This window comes from Caenorhabditis briggsae (genome assembly GCF_000004555.2).
Source record: "Caenorhabditis briggsae complete genome, chrV, whole genome shotgun sequence".
NCBI classification, from domain to species: Eukaryota; Metazoa; Nematoda; class Chromadorea; order Rhabditida; family Rhabditidae; genus Caenorhabditis; species Caenorhabditis briggsae.
Window position 1 is genome coordinate 3,468,650 of NC_013488.2, and position 16,245 is coordinate 3,484,894.

Here is a 16,245-nt window from a genome sequence, read left to right on the forward strand (position 1 = left end):
ATTTCACTGTGCTAAGTTATTCAGAATGCTCCACGTGGATAAGGTTGATAGTTTTCTGACTGAAAAGTTGAACATATCAGCTTCAGGGTTGACACCATTTTTAAACTATAAATTTGAGTTGAGGTAACTAAATTGTATTTTGGATGAGTGTAAAAACTGTTGCGAACATTTTAGATTACACTCGGCAAACGGAATTTTACGTTCATACTGTATTCTGAGGTCTGATAAACATGGAAAAATTGATCTGCCATCTGCGAAGCCAATCAGAGGGACATATCTAGGTACGTCATTAAAATGGTCTACCCTGGTTTTTGTTGTAAAATCTGATTCGTTCTGAATTATTTGGACTCATAATTATGAATTTCAGATGCCGACCCAATGGGATTATTTCTGACATTGGAGAGAACAGATGATGTTCCATTTGGTGATATGGTCAGAAATCCAGATGCAGTACCATTCTTATATACATTGAGGTTTATTTAATTTTTTCAAAATGTTTTGCCTTGATCAAAGCATATCATTACTCCAGATTGCTCTCTGAATCCGAACAACTCTTGGATGAGGTCAATATTAAAAAACGTTGGCTTCACCCATCTGTGACAGAAATCGAAGTGAAACAGGATGGAATATGGGGTGTCATCTATAAACCACCTGGACCTGGACCCTTCCCATGTATTATAGCTACACCAATTTTAACTGGAAAACTTTCAAAGGCTCATGCTCCGCTTTTTGCTGCTGAAGGATTTTTGAGCTTTTGTTTCCCAATGTTTGATGAGCCAGGACTTCCACCAAGAATGCAAGATGTAGACATTGAATATTTATCGGTATGTTCCTTTTGGATCATTTCCTAGAACTCTCATAATCAATATATAGTGAAAACAAATGAAAATCTTGATTTCAGAAGCACATAAAGTTTGTTCAATCTCTACCCTACTGCTCTAACAAAATTGGTCTCTATGGAATATCATTTGCTGGAACCATTTCGTATCATCTAGCTACTCGACATCCAGAACTTTCTGCAGTTGCAACTACAAACGGTCCAGAAGCTTTTTACAAAGAAAAAGGGTACATGAGAGAAAATGGGAAAGCGATGGAGTGTGAAACTTTGAATGATTCGTTGTCGACTATGCCAAATGGAGTTCTAAGACAACGGGAATCGTTTCTGGACCTTTTTAGTCGTTTGAAACCGGAGACAAGCATCCAATGGGATCAGATACCCAGACATATTCCGTTTAGGATAATGGTAAGTCGCTGTAGGAAAAGTCGCTAAGGAAGTGCCAAGCGACGGTCTATCGTGAAACAGCCTTGGTTTAAACTTGTTTATCACGATATTCTTAAAGGCTGCAATGGACGACTGGATCATTGACGGGATTAGCAACGGATCTCATATCCGGGATCACTTGCTTAAAACTGGACACAAAGTTGAAGTAAGACACTAACTATTCCAAGTACGCTTCATCAATCTTTCCAGGTTGAGTTTGCAAATTCTGGCCACGTGACAGTAGTCCCATATATGCCACACCCTCCATTTGCGTATAACAAATTTGTCAACGTAATTCTGGGATTCGGTGGAGAGACAGCAATACATTCCAAGACTCAAGAAATCGCATGGCTCAATCATATCAAATTTTTCAAAAAACATTTGGGAACCCCAAAACATTTACCGGATTATAAGAGGGATACACATATCGTGATACCTGGGAAAGCCGGAAGCAAGTTGTGAATACAGATGCTTGATAGTTTTCTCTGAATAAATTTATGTTGTAAAAACTGCAAGATGGCCAAACAATTTTTTAATTCGTTTTTTCAATGTTGCAATATTTGTTTGCTTACTGATAAGAGTTTTCGGCAACAAGAATCACATTAAATGGGTCAACATTTCTATTTTTTTGTAATTTTTTCATAAATGATGCTCTATGTGAATAAGGTTGATGTTGTAAACTATTCTTGTATTCTTGACCTTTTTCTGAGAACTGGATGATTTTCATAAAAACAGGAGATGAACTTGTGGCCCAGCGCTGGAGATGCCCCGCCACTACCAGTTTGCTACGGTAGCGCGACCGACCCATTCGTTAGTTGAACACCGACTCTGTTCACCGTTACGTCAGAATGCATACTGTACCTTCTAAAAATCGCCGGTCTCCCCTACTTCAAGATTGACTCTTGAGCTTTTGGTTCCTATTTCTTTTGCATGAATGTTGTTTGATGCATCAACAATTTTCGCAACATTTTAAATAACTGATAAAAAATTCATACGCTGTGTCATTTGATTCTTTTGACACATGTGTATTTGGCTCAAATCGATTTTCAAACCATCCTACAAAAATGCTCCATGTGGACAAAGTGGACAGTTTATTAACTGAAAAAGTTAGGATTTCAGCATCCGGACTCAATGAGTTCGAGTGCTATCAATTCCAGCTATTGTTAGTCCAACTGTCGCCTGTATTCTATGAAAAAATTTTTAGGTTACACTCGGACCAAGGAATCTTACGCTCGTTTTGTCTTATTCGTTCTGATGGGTTAGGGGAAATAGATTTGGACACTGATAAGCCAATCCGTGGGACATATCATGATGTTGATCCTATGGGACTGTTCTTGACACTTCTGAGAACAGATGACGTTCAATATGGAGCATATGTGAGGAATCCGGACGCCAAACCATATTATTATACTTTAAAGTGAGATGCACCGCGTAGCTGAACCCTAAGAAACTCTCAAAATTATTTGTTCTGTTTCAGACTATCTCCAATTCCGACCGACTTTTAGACCAACTCCATTTGAAAAAGCGCTGGTGCCATCCATCAATAGAACAAATTCAAATCTCTCGAGATGGATTATACGGCACAATTTTCAAACCACCTGGTCCTGGACCCTTTCCATGTATTATCGACACCCCAGTAATCAGTGGAAAACTCTACAAAGGTCATGCAGCACTATTTGCATCTGAAGGATATCTAACATACTGTTTCCCGATGTTCGATGAGCCAGGACTTCCCGAAAAAATGATCGATGTCGATGTAGAGTACTTGTCGGTAGGTCAAAAGTTCAGTAAATCAATAAATCAATTTTTTCCAGCGACAAATCCGGCTCGTCCAATCTCTTTCATACTGTTCTGACAAAATCGGATTATACGGAAACTCATTCGCCGGAACCATAGCGATGCATCTGGCAACTAGACATCGAGAACTTTCAGCAGTCGTATCTGTGAATGGTCCGGAGGCATTTTACAGAGAAACTGGGTTTATAAAAGAAGATGGGGAGCCTATACGTTGTGAAAAATTGGATGATTCGTTATCAGTTCCGCATAATGGAGTTCTGAGGCAAACCGAAGTTTTTAAAGATGTTTTTAGAAGGTTGACAGAGGAGACTAGTATAAAATGGGAAAGGATATCGAGGAAGGTACCATTTCGATTAGTGGTAAGCTTAAGGAGAGAGTGGGGCTTGAAAATATATTTCTGGAAATTTCGTTTATATAAGCCCTTGGGTAATAAAACTGCTGGGCCCACCAGGTCGGCGGCGCAACTTCCGAGAGGCTCTATGAACCAAATTTCGAGAAATATATTTTTTCAAGTCCTCCATCCCTTAAAATACATACAAAATTTTCTGTTTTTCCAGGCTTCTCTAGATGATTGGCTGTTATGTGGTGTATCCAATGGGTATAATATTCGAGAACATCTTCGAAAAACTGGACATCAAATTGAAGTAAGCTTTACTAGAAACCCCCCCCCCCCCCCCCCATAGTTTAGGACCCCTTACCGTCAACTTTGCCTTTAAAATATAAATGTTTCGCACATCTACTGTCTACATATACAATAAAATGTGGGCAAGGGGCTGGGCTAACGCGACACGCCCCTTTATGAAACATGCCACGTGTCACTTTGCAACCTGCGGCGCGCCCACGTTTTATTGTACAGACAGTAAGAGCCAAGATACACACCATTGAAGTTTTCAGAGACGCAGACAATTCGAGTGTTTTTTTCTGCGTCTCCAGCCTTTAGAACTTCAAACGGCTGTAGCTTGGCTTCTAAAAGGCATAGGGAGATCAAAATTGGACAGAAAATCGTAAATGTATTTGTTCAACCATTTCAACATATTGTAAAATTAAAAAAGTGATTTAAAAACATTTTCACCTCTTCCTTGGTGCGCAAACTAGACGGAGGGATCTTATTGCAACTCCGCTCTACCGAAATTTTCAGATCGATTTTGTGCCTGGTGGCCATACAATCATCATCCCATACCAACCACACCAATGGTTCGCGTTTAACAAATTCATTCGGATTTTGTTGGGATTTGGTGGAGAGAATTATTTACACTCAAAATTTCAAGTGAACGTTTGGGAGGGACATTTGAAATTCTTCAAGAAACATTTGGGAATTCCACAAAGATTGCCGGATTACAAAAGAGAAACAAGGATCATCATGGTGGCCGACAAGAATAATAGCAAGTTATAAAAATCAATGTACCGAAATAAGCCTAACTGATGGGACAACCACACTGCTTGCGTTTCTGGTCTCTCCATTATTCACATTGTTTGTTAATACTAATTTGTCCAGTCTGAAAGTGTAATAAACTGTTGATCGATATTGTCTGGAGAGAAATATGCAGAAGAAAAAGTGACACGTGGAATTGATGGTTAAAAGACAAGCGAAGACGATTATGACGTCTACCGAGGCGATTCTGAAGAATAAAAAGATAAATTTTAATTTTTTGTAATTTTTACATTAGGTGTGCATTGTCATGATGGAATGCGTTAATAGTGTAGATGATTCCAAGGGGAGCTTCGGCGATGAAAAATGCAAAAGTCATGACAATGACGAGTAGGGTAGTGTGGTCCTTGCTGGAAATCAGAATTTGAAAACGTCACAATACGAGAATCTGAAAATCCTAGAAGCTGAGAATCCGAGAAACCGAGAATACGAAAACTTGAGAACCTAAAAATTGAAGAATCTCAGAAGCTCAGAATCTCAGAATCTCAGAATCTCAGAATTTCAGAATCTCAGAATCTCAGAATCTCAGAATCTCAGAATCTCAGAATCTCAGAATCTCAGAATCTCAGAATCTCAGAAGCTCAGAATCTCAGAATCTCAGAATCTCAGAATCTTAGAATTTCAGAATCTCAGAATCTCAGAATCTCAGAATCTCAGAATCTCAGAATCTCAGAATCTCAGAATCTCAGAATCTCAGAATCTCAGAATCTCAGAATCTCAGAATCTCAGAATCTCAGAATCTCAGAATCTCAGAATCTCAGAATCTCAGAATCTCAGAACCTCAGAATCTCAGAATCTCAGAATTTCAGAATCTCAGAATTTCAGAATCTCAGAATTTCAGAATCTCAGAATCTCAGAATTTCAGAATCTCAGAATCTCAGAATCTTAGAATCTCAGAATTTCATGGAATAAACTGAAAAACCATTTTTTTGGAAAAAATTATCCATTTCTCATCCTACTTTCGACAGAACCGCGTCGACCATCAAATAGATCCGTAACACGACTTTTTCATTCATTATAAAAATGTTCACAAGATTCAGAGAAAACCTAGGTGGCTTTTCAATGTCTTGAAACTCTTCACAACTTATCGGAAGGTTATCCGAACGATTTTCCACTACTGTGAATCTCAAATTATAGAAAATTGATAATGTTGATGCCAGAACAACTATTGAGAAAACTATAAAAATACCAAGTTTCGGTTTTGTCAGAGTTGAATTTCTGAGATGAACATTTTACATAATTATTAAACGAGAGTCTTACTGATTCCCTAAGATATTCTTCACAATCATAGTTCTCACAATAGCCATCATCAGTCCAAGCCACGTGGAACATCTTCGAAAATAGTCTTGAAGTCCCCAGACCGCCATATCAAAGTACACTTTCCAGAATAGGTTTGAAGTAACGCTAGAAGTGTTTTGGATATTTAATCAGTGTAAATATTTTGAGCCAATCCGAAAAGAGTGGTCACAAGTTGGGACCTTCGGTTACATCATGGGACCATTGGTCCCAAGTATATACCTTCGGTCTCATCGACCATGAGAGCGGTCCTAACATGACGACCATAGTCAAGCTTACCATTATCAAAAAGTGGGAGCGTGTTCAAGGGTATGGGACCGTGGTTGGTGGAATTGGACCACGGTCGGAATGTCGGAACAGCTTTTATGGTCGATGGGACCGAGGGTATCTTTTTTGGGACTGATGGTTCGATTTGGGCCCACTCTTCATGTCCACTATCACGCTCCCTATCCACTTGGCTCATTTTTGGATTACGGTATATGGGAACGTGGTCGAAGGGATGGGACCGCTGTCGTCATGTTGGAACCGCTCTTATTATCGATGGGACCGGGGATACTTTGCCGACGGTCTAAATTTGGCAGCACTCTTCTCGAAAATACCCATTATTTTGAATTACCACTCATTATTCTCAATATCGACTAGACTTGCATGCTTGACCACGGTAAGTGTTAGTGTGAAAATGTCAACGATGGCTATTCCAATCATTATGACGTTGGTAGATGAGGATTTCATAGATGAGCTGGTGAGAATGATAAAATGGAGAATATTGATAAAAATGGAGACAAATGATAAGAAAAGATTCGCAGTGTTCAGTGGATCTGCGATGGATCTGGAATTGATGGAATTGTACTTGGAGGCTTACTCAATAGAGGCTTACTCAATAACTTCAATTATTTCTGCCAATTCTCCTTTATAGGCGCTTTCAACCATTTTCTGAAAATGATTTCGAAATTTTTTCAAATTTGGTGGCTAAAGAGTTTAATTTAGAAGCCCAAGTCGTGGTTAGTACACTGGTTAGTAACTTATACTAGATGAACACCTACACTGTCGGGTTTAAGCTCATATTTCAGCACCTATGCTAGATATCAAAAAGTGGTCAACTGACAAATTATTATCGATATTATGATAAACAATTTATGAGTTGACTACTTCTCGATATCTTTCCCAGAAAACGAGTAAAACTGACTTAAAAGTAACAGTTAGGGGTATCTTAAAAATCAGGTGTTGTGGTGTGTCAAACGTTAAAACACAATGAAAAATCTCGAAGCATGAAAAATCGCCAATAGGCTTTCCATGCGGGTAGCGATATACCCGCCCGTACCCGCAGCTACCCGTACCCGCCCGTACCCGTACCCGCTTGCTACCCGGAACTTTTTGTGTTTGCAGACAATGCGCGCAACTTGCCGACAATTCGCGCGCATCCGAAAAGCTTCATCCGAAACAAATTCGTCCATTTTTACTGGCTGATGAATTTTTATACCTGAATTATTTTTGTTTCAACTTCAAAACTATTTTCTACATCAATAAGCGACATAAATTGTCAAAAAATCATTTCAAAAAAATTTTAATCGAAGTGTCGGCAAGTTGCGCGCATTGTCTGCAAACACAAAAAGTTACGAGTAGCAAGCGGGCGGGTAGCTGGCGGGTACGAGTACGGGCGGGTAGCAGCTACCCGTTCGCTACCCGCCCGTCATGGAAAGCCTAATCGTCAACATGTTCACGTCAAAAGGAATAAATGTTCAGGTGAATTCAGGAAAAAAATATTTGTCTTTTTTCAGATTTCCGGATATCAAAACACTGTGAGAAAAACAGAACACAGAAACGGCAAACAACTTTCGGAATGGGAATTAGCGATCTCTGGAAAAACTTGTCCTCTAATTGAAAATCTGCTCCTGATTGAAAATTTTCATTCCAGCTTGAATTGAAATTTCCTTGTTTGGACGGGTTACTGTAGCTTACTCGTTCCCACCTGATGTTTGTTCATACAACGTTTTGGAAGCCGTATTTTTTGAGCCCAAGTATACACAAAGTACATAAAACAAAAGTCAGTGTGATAAGAGCAAATTAATTGTTCAAGATGTCATGACAGGCACATAATCGAGCACACCTTATAAAAGACAGGCAGTTCAAATTTTATCTGGAGAAAAAATGTTCTGCTCTTCGTTATGTGCTCTCTTACTACTTGTCACTCTAAATTCGGTTCAAAATGTAGCGGCAAAAAGTGATCCAGAGCTTCATATGACTACGGTGAGCTTAATGAATAACGTTACTTTTGGTTTCTCACAAATTTGATTTATCCTGGTGTAGGCGTGCACGTGTCTCAACTAGAGAAAACAATTTTCAGCCCCAAATCATTGAACGCTGGGGGTACCCAGCTATGATCTACTCGGTCACCACGGACGACGGGTACATTTTGGAACTTCACAGAATCCCACATGGGAAAAGTGAGCAAGAAAAAACAAAGAAGCACGTCATCAAGACGGAAAAAATTTCAGACAATGTAACGTGGCCAAATGGAAAACAACCGGTTGTTTTCATGCAGCACGGACTATTGTGTGCCTCGACTGATTGGACAATGAACTTGCCGGATCAGAGTGCAGGTACATTAAGCTCTTGGAGATGGAAGTCATGTGATCCGGGAAAAAAGTTTGTACCAAAATACGAGAAATCAAAATAACAAGTTTAAATTATCAGGTTCGGAAGAATCTTAATTTTCTGCTTTCCCAAACAAAAAATGTGCAAGCTGTGACTCAGGTCGTGGCTAGTTTGCCGTGGACCAATTAGTTCGTTTTTTTGAAAATACGCTCAGCGGCCGCCGTAACCTATCTATCAGAGATGTCCGGAATGCATTTTTTGAGAAACGGAATCCGGAATCCGAAATAAAATAATTTTCTCGGGATTCGGAAGCCGGAATCCGGACAGATAAAAATTTCACGAAATCCGGAATGAAATTAATTTTCCGGAATCCGGAATCCGGACATCTCTGTCATCTATCTAAGAAGTACAGTAATCAAAATTCTGCGGCCTTTTGTGGCACAGCTCAACGTAAATTCCCGGTATTACGGTATTACGGTAACACGGTAACACGGTATTTCGGTATTTCGGTATTATGGTAACACGGTAACACGGTATTTCGGTATTATTTACTGTACTTTATGTATTACGGTATTATGCTACTATAGCTCTATTAATATTTCTCACAAAACACAACTTCAAATTTTTGAAAAATAACCTCCGATGTTCTTACACGACGCGAAAACTGACGTGGTGTCTGCTGAAAATAATAAAAACATCTGAAAATCAAAATTTCAGCCTTCATCTTCGCAGATGCTGGCTTCGACGTATGGCTTGGCAACATGCGTGGTAACACCTACAGTATGAAGCACAAGAGTTTGAAACCGTCCCATTCGGACTTCTGGGAATGGAGTTGGGACGAGATGGCCACTTATGACCTACCGGCAATGATCAATAAAGTTTTGGAAGTGACTGGACAAGAGAGTTTGTACTATATGGGTCACTCGCAGGGTACCCTGACAATGTTCAGTCATCTGTCTAAAGATGATGGAAGTTTCGCGAAGAAGATCAAGAAATTCTTTGCATTGGCGCCAGTCGGATCCGTGAAGAATATCAAGGGATTTCTGTCCTTTTTTGCACACTATTTCTCTCTGGAGTTTGATGTATTTACTCGAAATTCAGAATTTCAGAATATTTTCTTTGCTTCCAGGGCTGGTTCGACATCTTTGGCGCTGGTGAGTTCCTTCCCAACAACTGGGCTATGAAACTTGCTGCCAAGGACATTTGCGGTGGTCTCAAAATTGAGTCAGACCTCTGTGACAACGTCTGCTTCCTGATTGCCGGACCAGAAAGCGATCAATGGAATTCCACACGTGTTCCAGTCTACGCATCACATGATCCAGCAGGAACAGCTACTCAGAATATCGTTCACTGGATTCAAATGGTCCGTCATGGAGGTGTCCCGGCGTATGACTGGGGTACCAAGGAAAACAAAAAGAAATATGGCCAGGTTTCTAGAGATCGTCAAATTCATGAAATCCAAAAAATTCCAGGCTAACCCTCCAGAATACGACTTCACCGTCATAAAGGGAACCCAAATCTATTTGTACTGGAGTGACGCCGACTGGTTGGCTGATAAGACTGATATCACTGATTACCTCTTAACCAGATTGAACCCGGCAATCATTGCGGTACGTCTGGCAATGCTGAAAATAGAAAACACAATTTTTTTTCAGCAAAACAACTATTTCACGGACTACAACCACTTTGATTTTGTGTTTGGTCTTCGTGCAGTGCATGACATTTACAATCCGATTGTAGATATTTGTACCAAAGACTACAACGGGAATTAATAACATTTTTATGTACAGTGAATGAATAAACGATTAGTTAATAAAATCCAGAATCCACAAACATTTCGGGATGGGAATATCCGATTTTCACAACGTCAAACACTCGACCAAGTTCGCTATTCGATCGACTTTGCCAAATGGATTTCTGAAAGAAAACACTGTATTTTTTAGCATGGTGCTCTTTTTATCATGTTGGCCTAGAAAACTCAATTAGCAAAAGTTAGGCCACTATGGTAAATGGCCTAGAAAAGGCCTGATATTCGCAACAGGGTTTTCTAGGCCACTTGCCATGGTTACCTTAGAAACTCAACTTGAAAAAGTTTGGCTACCTGGTAAATGGCCTAGTAATGGCCTGATAATCTACTGATGTGCTTTAAAGGCCATTTACAATGGTGGCCTAGAAAACTCAACTTGCAAAAATTAGGCCACACTGCTACAATAATCTGAAAAAGACACCAAGTAAATATTGCACCGCTTCTAGGTCATAAAAATTGGTTTCTTAGAAAACTCAACTTACGAAAGTTAGGTCGCCATAATAAATGACCTAGAAATGGCATCTGGCATTGAAAACACACATGACGAATGTCAGGATATTTCTAGGTCATATACCATAGTGCCTAAAATACTGATCCTGCAAAAGTTAGGCCACCCTGGTGAATAGTCTAGAAATGACCTGATATTTGCCTGGTGTGTTTTCGAGGCCATTCACTATGGTGGCCTAGAATACTCGACTTGCGAAAGTTAGGCCACCATGTTGAAATGACCTAAAAACACATCAAGTGCATGTTAGCCTATTCTCCAACCATTAACTATGATGGACCTCCCGCAACCTGACGTTCTAGAGCCTGACATTTGACGATTGCGGTCAGTTGCAAAAAGGCAAGTTGCGAAATGATCTGTTTTAAAAAGTTCAGTTCCGAAATCGGTATTTTCGAAATGACCTTTTGTTTTACAAATTTCAAGACTTCGAATACCTAAATTTGCTCACCTGTACCAAATTATTGACTTTCAAAAGTTCATTCAATCTTCCAAAGTATCGAGGCCTCCTCTGATCCCTAACATAATAATCATGCAAGTCATTTGACAAAATTTGTTGGAATCCATCAGTAATTTTTAAAATCTCTCCTTGAAATCGTTTTCCAGCATATTCGAAACACAATTGGGCAAACATAAAAGTTAACTCCACATCCGATGGATCCAGATTTTCGATGGCTTCCATGATTTCAAAATCTTGGCAATTATGGGAGAACATGTATCTGAAAATTCAAAATAGCTTTTTTTATTTAAAAAATTATCCTCTACCTTATCACATACTCCTCTGGATAATCACTCATCCAACTCAAATCCATTTTCGCCTTCTCCCTATCCATCACCGTATTTCTTATGATTTTGTGCATTTTTCGAGCTCCATGATGCGATTTTCGGTACATTGCTGTACTGGAGCACTTGTGAATTTTACTCCACACGTGCCAGATTGCTTGCAGGATTTTCATCTGAAAAAAACAACAACCTTTAATTGAAGGGCCCTCACTTTGAGCCACTTTATCTCGGTTCCGGACGGAGACAGAAAGACGTTTTTAAATGATTAAATGTTAGTAATATCATAATAAACAAATTTTTAGTCGACAATTTTTTAATATCTTCGACAGGAACCGAGATAATTGAGCTAGAAAAATCAGATGAAAAAATATTACCTGAACAGTTTTCTCTAACTTCTGAAACCCGTCAAAGTGCATGATCCATTTGGAGACTTTTACAAAATAATATTCAATAATATCCATGAATTCGGTCTGTCCAATTTTCCCATAAAACTTCACATTCTCGGTGTCCAATTTTATCAAGTTAAATCCGAGTGCCAGTTTTTTCAGTTGATTTTCCGCCTGATATGGTGTCGAATTACCCAGGTCCAGAAGACGTGCCGCTTCAGAAATCAAGTGGTTCACATCAATTATAATTTTCGGATTGAATCTTGAATATGTGGGAATCTCAGGATCGCAGAATAGCAAAAATTCAGGGCGACCTACGAAATAGGACATGCTAGGGGTTATGGAAGTTTCAGCGAGCAGAATTGCGTCACGGTTGTATTGGAATTCTGGAAACTGACCTTATGAAGTATGGCCGAGGATTTTTAAAAAGTTTTCTAGGTCATAAAATACTCACTTTCCGTTCTCATTCCAGCTTCCAGGCATTTTTTCAGGCGGCACGTTTTACAAATGCACGTCTTCTCTTCATGTCCATTACGACACTTCTTGTGGACCCATTTCGATGTCGCCGTTCTTCTGAAATTGATCTTTGCGACCGCTTAGCTGCCTAATATCTGACTCACCGAAAAAACGCGGCACAGGCGCGACAGCTATAAACGCCAAAATGATTTCCATGCGCCTTCTGACCGCATACTCTGCATGGAAATTGACAATTCGTCATGATTGGGAAACCAAAATTCTCGGTCGTATATGAAATTTTTTTGTTGAATGAGAGAAAGAGAAGAGACGCAGACAGATAGACAGGTCGATCATCGAAACCAGCTGATAAGAAGAAACACGAAGGCTGTGAGAAAAAAGAGAAATACATAGGTAGTTTATTTTGAAATTGAAGAATTTGTACTTTTGTTTAAAATGCAAAAAAAAATCATGTAAAACTGCAAAATGGGGAGTCCTGAAACATTTCGGGGTGTGAAAATCCGATTTTCAATACATTGAACACTCGATTCAACTCCCGTTGTGGTCGGCTTTCCCAGACGGATTTCTGGAAAAAAATATCTGTGAATCTGTTCATCCAGTTGTCCACCGCTTACCTGAATCATATTATTGACCTTCATCAGTTCTGCCAATCTTTTGAAATATCTCGAATTCTTTTGTTCGACGATATAATAGACATGCAAGTCGTCGGATAGAATTTGTTGGAATCGATCCGTGATTTTCAGAATTTCTCCTTGAAATCGGTTTCCAGCATATTGGAAACAAGTCTGAGCAAACATGTAGGTGAGCTCCACATCTGTTGGACTCAATTTTTCGATTTGTTCAATTACGTCCTCTTCGTAAATGTTCTGGGATTTCATGTATCTAAAAAGTGAAAGTTTTTGCATTTTAGCTAAAAATCATAAAAATTTTTTTCATGTGAGCAAAATAGTGGCCTGACTTTCTCAACAGGCTTTTTCTAGGCCACCGTAGTTGATGGCCTAAAAATGGGGTAACATGCACCTAATGTGTTTTCTAGGTCATTTTAAATTGGTGGCCTAGATTTTGCAATCTGAGCTTTTAGGCCACCTTGGTAAATGACCTAGAAATGACCTCGATATTTACCTAGCGGGTTTCCGGGGCCTGTTCAACATAGTGGCCTAACTTTAGTAAGTTTAGTTTTCTAGGCGACTATTATAAATTTTGCAAGATGAGTTTTCTAGGCCACAATGGTAGATGACCTAAAAATGACCTGATATTCACCTGCTTCGTTTTCCAGGCATGTCAACGGTTCAAAAAAAATTCAAACAAAATTAGCGGCTTTCAAAAACGGATTACCAAGATGCACACTGGTATTCGCGCCCTGGTAGCTGACCAATCATTTAGCTCTTAAAATCACTCACATTCCTACATATTCCCTGGGAAAATCACTCATCCATGTTGTATCCAAACACGACTTCATTCGATCCATACAAACGTTTCTCAGAATCTTTTGAGATGGCAGAGCATTGTGATTAGATTTCCGGAACAATGCAGTCGCTGAGCATTTGTGGAATCTCATGAAGACGTGCCAAATGGAATTCAAAAGTGTCATCTGAAATCAAAAAGTTCAATTCTAATCTCATTTACTCGGTCGGTACCTGCACATCTCTTTCCAACTTTTGAAACTCATCAAATCGACTTATCCACTTGATCACGGATACAAAGTAAAATTCGATGACATCTACAAACTCGTCCTTTCCGAACCTGCCAAGAAACTTGACATTTTCAACGTCAAGCTTCAGAAATTTGGCGCCTAGGCTCAGCTTTTTCAACTGGTTCTCGGCTAGAATCGGTGTTTCACATCCCATATTCAGAAGACGTGATGCTTCAGACAACAAGTTCTGAACATCAATGAATGTCTTTGAATTCGATGGTTGCGGATCACAGAACATCAGAAATTCAGGTCGACCAATGAAAGATGCAAGTGTTGGGTTTAATTTTGTTGGCGTTTTTGAAGCTAGCGAATAGATTTCTCGGCCGTATTGGAATTCTGGAAACAATTGATTATTTTTGTTGGGGAAATGGAATTTGAAGACTTACTAGTTGTGACCATTCCAAGTTTCAAGCATTTTTGTAATCGGCAAGGACGGCAAAAGCATCTGGAATAAACAAAATTTTGAACTTCTGAATTTCTGAATTTCTGAATTTCTGAATTTCTGAATTTCTGAATTTCTGAATTTCTGAATTTCTGAATTTCTGAATTTCTGAATTTCTGAATTTCTGAATTTCTGAATTTCTGAATTTCTGAATTTCTGAATTTCTGAATTTCTGAATTTCTGAATTTCTGAATTTCTGAATTTCTGAATTTCTGAATTTCTGAATTTCTGAATTTCTGAATTTCTGAATTTCTGAATTTCTGAATTTCTGAATTTCTGAATTTCTGAATTTCTGAATTTCTGAATTTCTGAATTTCTGAATTTCTGAATTTCTGAATTTCTGAATTTTTCAATTTTTCAAGTTTTGGTCTATGTATTCAAGTTTGAAATACTGAAAAAGTAGGTCAGAATTTTTTGATTTGTCTGAAATTTTCAGAATAGATTGAACGGAAATAGAGGTTCATTTTTGTAATTGATACATTTGTTGTAAAACTTCAAAGAAGCGAGATAAGCGGTTTCAAAGTAGCACAACTCCATTTTCAGTTTTTTTAAACTTTTTTGGTTCCAAATTGCATATCTCGCCAGAATGGAATTTTCCAGTAAAGTTGTCAATTACAAACATGAAGCTCTATTTTTGCTAAACACTCTGAAATTTTCAGACAAATTGAAAAATATTGAACTGCTTTTGCAGTGTTCCAAAGATGTCTATTTTTCACTGAAACAGTAAAATTATGATATAAATTTGTCCTGTACATTTTGAGCCCTGTGAAGGACCGGTTTTTTTGTGTATGTTTTTGCCCATTTCTGGATACTTAGCATGTACTTGAATTTGGAAAAAAAAGAAAATAAGGACTCACACTTCCCGATTTGCCGATTTCCTTGTACACTTTGCGATGACCCATTTGGAATGGGCGTATCTTCTGAAAAGATTATTTTCAAATTTTTCCATTTTTAAAAATCCAAAAACTCACCGAAAAAACGCGGCACACGCTCGACAGGACCGGACACCAAAATGGATCCCATGCGAATCTTGTCCACAAATTTTGCAGGAGACAATCGACATTTTATTCGTCATTTTTAGTTTTGCCTATCTTTCTCTGTTCTGCTTGGTCTGGGGTGAGTGTATGTATGTTTCGAGAATATGTCACTGGGTAAATAGAAAAGTTGGTGGTTCGCCGAAAATTTGAGACAGCGGGGCAAGCGAGACGTAGGCATAGAAACAGCAGCGATCAAAAATTAGAGAGGAGCCTTTTGTTTAATTTTTGTGGTTTTTCGGGCGGCAGAAAGAGAGATTTTGAAATAGTGCAAAGAACGATTAAGTTGGTACATACATATGTTTGTACAATGCGTAATACAAAAAAAATAAAAAATTTATACATATTTACAACTTATGTAACTAAAAACCATGGAGTTAGCTTCAATGTTCTAATTCAAATTACAAAGAAATAGCACAAACCACAATTTGCGCACAAAATGATTTAATAACGAGAAACATTAAAGGGGGACTCCGACCAAAATTTTTTTTTGTATTAAAATGTTTCAATAGTTATCTATTTTTCGAATATTATTGCAAAAAAACTCGAAAGAAATCAGAAATCCCCGAAAAACGCCGTTGAAAATGAAAAAAAAAATTCAAAAAAGGTGCCGCCGAGGGACGAGGATTTGAGTTCCCGCGCAGTGAGAAACCTAGGCCAGGGCGCCTGATTGCATTATTTTCAAGTGGCCGACAGTGTTTTTTAACGTTTTTTACTTGTCGGAAATAAAAGCGAAAAAAATCCGG

The 16,245-nt window shown here is 38.7% G+C and overlaps 6 protein-coding genes across 6 annotated transcripts; 3 read left to right on the forward strand and 3 right to left on the reverse strand.

Annotated features, from left to right (window-relative positions):
- Nucleotides 1–25: 25 nt before the first annotated feature.
- On the forward strand, nucleotides 26–1,723 carry CBG10452 (the record flags this gene model as incomplete). The annotated part of the gene is made up of 7 exons (XM_002635749.1): nucleotides 26–123; nucleotides 175–281; nucleotides 368–473; nucleotides 530–824; nucleotides 902–1,243; nucleotides 1,341–1,427; nucleotides 1,472–1,723. The coding sequence occupies 7 exons, from the start codon at nucleotides 26–28 to the stop codon at nucleotides 1,721–1,723; spliced, it is 1,287 nt and encodes a 428-aa protein (XP_002635795.1).
- A 602-nt stretch (nucleotides 1,724–2,325) lies between these two features.
- CBG10451 lies at nucleotides 2,326–4,451 on the forward strand (the record flags this gene model as incomplete). The annotated part of the gene is made up of 6 exons (XM_045236804.1): nucleotides 2,326–2,423; nucleotides 2,466–2,637; nucleotides 2,739–3,032; nucleotides 3,076–3,417; nucleotides 3,616–3,702; nucleotides 4,197–4,451. 6 exons carry the CDS (start codon nucleotides 2,326–2,328, stop codon nucleotides 4,449–4,451), a joined length of 1,248 nt encoding a protein of 415 aa, XP_045094286.1.
- Nucleotides 4,452–5,743: 1,292 nt separating this feature from the next.
- On the reverse strand, nucleotides 5,744–6,713 carry Cbr-srw-108 (the record flags this gene model as incomplete). Its single annotated transcript, XM_045236805.1, has 4 exons — nucleotides 5,744–5,891; nucleotides 6,400–6,401; nucleotides 6,441–6,612; nucleotides 6,661–6,713. 4 exons carry the CDS (start codon nucleotides 6,711–6,713, stop codon nucleotides 5,744–5,746), a joined length of 375 nt encoding a protein of 124 aa, XP_045094285.1.
- Nucleotides 6,714–7,931: 1,218 nt separating this feature from the next.
- CBG10449 lies at nucleotides 7,932–10,150 on the forward strand (the record flags this gene model as incomplete). The annotated part of the gene is made up of 7 exons (XM_002635746.1): nucleotides 7,932–8,030; nucleotides 8,128–8,227; nucleotides 8,279–8,383; nucleotides 9,096–9,460; nucleotides 9,508–9,807; nucleotides 9,851–9,988; nucleotides 10,034–10,150. The coding sequence occupies 7 exons, from the start codon at nucleotides 7,932–7,934 to the stop codon at nucleotides 10,148–10,150; spliced, it is 1,224 nt and encodes a 407-aa protein (XP_002635792.1).
- A 1,298-nt stretch (nucleotides 10,151–11,448) lies between these two features.
- On the reverse strand, nucleotides 11,449–12,574 carry CBG10448 (the record flags this gene model as incomplete). Its single annotated transcript, XM_002635745.2, has 4 exons — nucleotides 11,449–11,643; nucleotides 11,845–12,242; nucleotides 12,311–12,429; nucleotides 12,477–12,574. The coding sequence occupies 4 exons, from the start codon at nucleotides 12,572–12,574 to the stop codon at nucleotides 11,449–11,451; spliced, it is 810 nt and encodes a 269-aa protein (XP_002635791.2).
- A 204-nt stretch (nucleotides 12,575–12,778) lies between these two features.
- Nucleotides 12,779–15,540, reverse strand: Cbr-nhr-115 (the record flags this gene model as incomplete). Its single annotated transcript, XM_045236807.1, has 7 exons — nucleotides 12,779–12,895; nucleotides 12,945–13,212; nucleotides 13,731–13,921; nucleotides 13,968–14,359; nucleotides 14,420–14,468; nucleotides 15,325–15,385; nucleotides 15,437–15,540. 7 exons carry the CDS (start codon nucleotides 15,538–15,540, stop codon nucleotides 12,779–12,781), a joined length of 1,182 nt encoding a protein of 393 aa, XP_045094284.1.
- Between the last annotated feature and the right edge of the window lie 705 nt (nucleotides 15,541–16,245).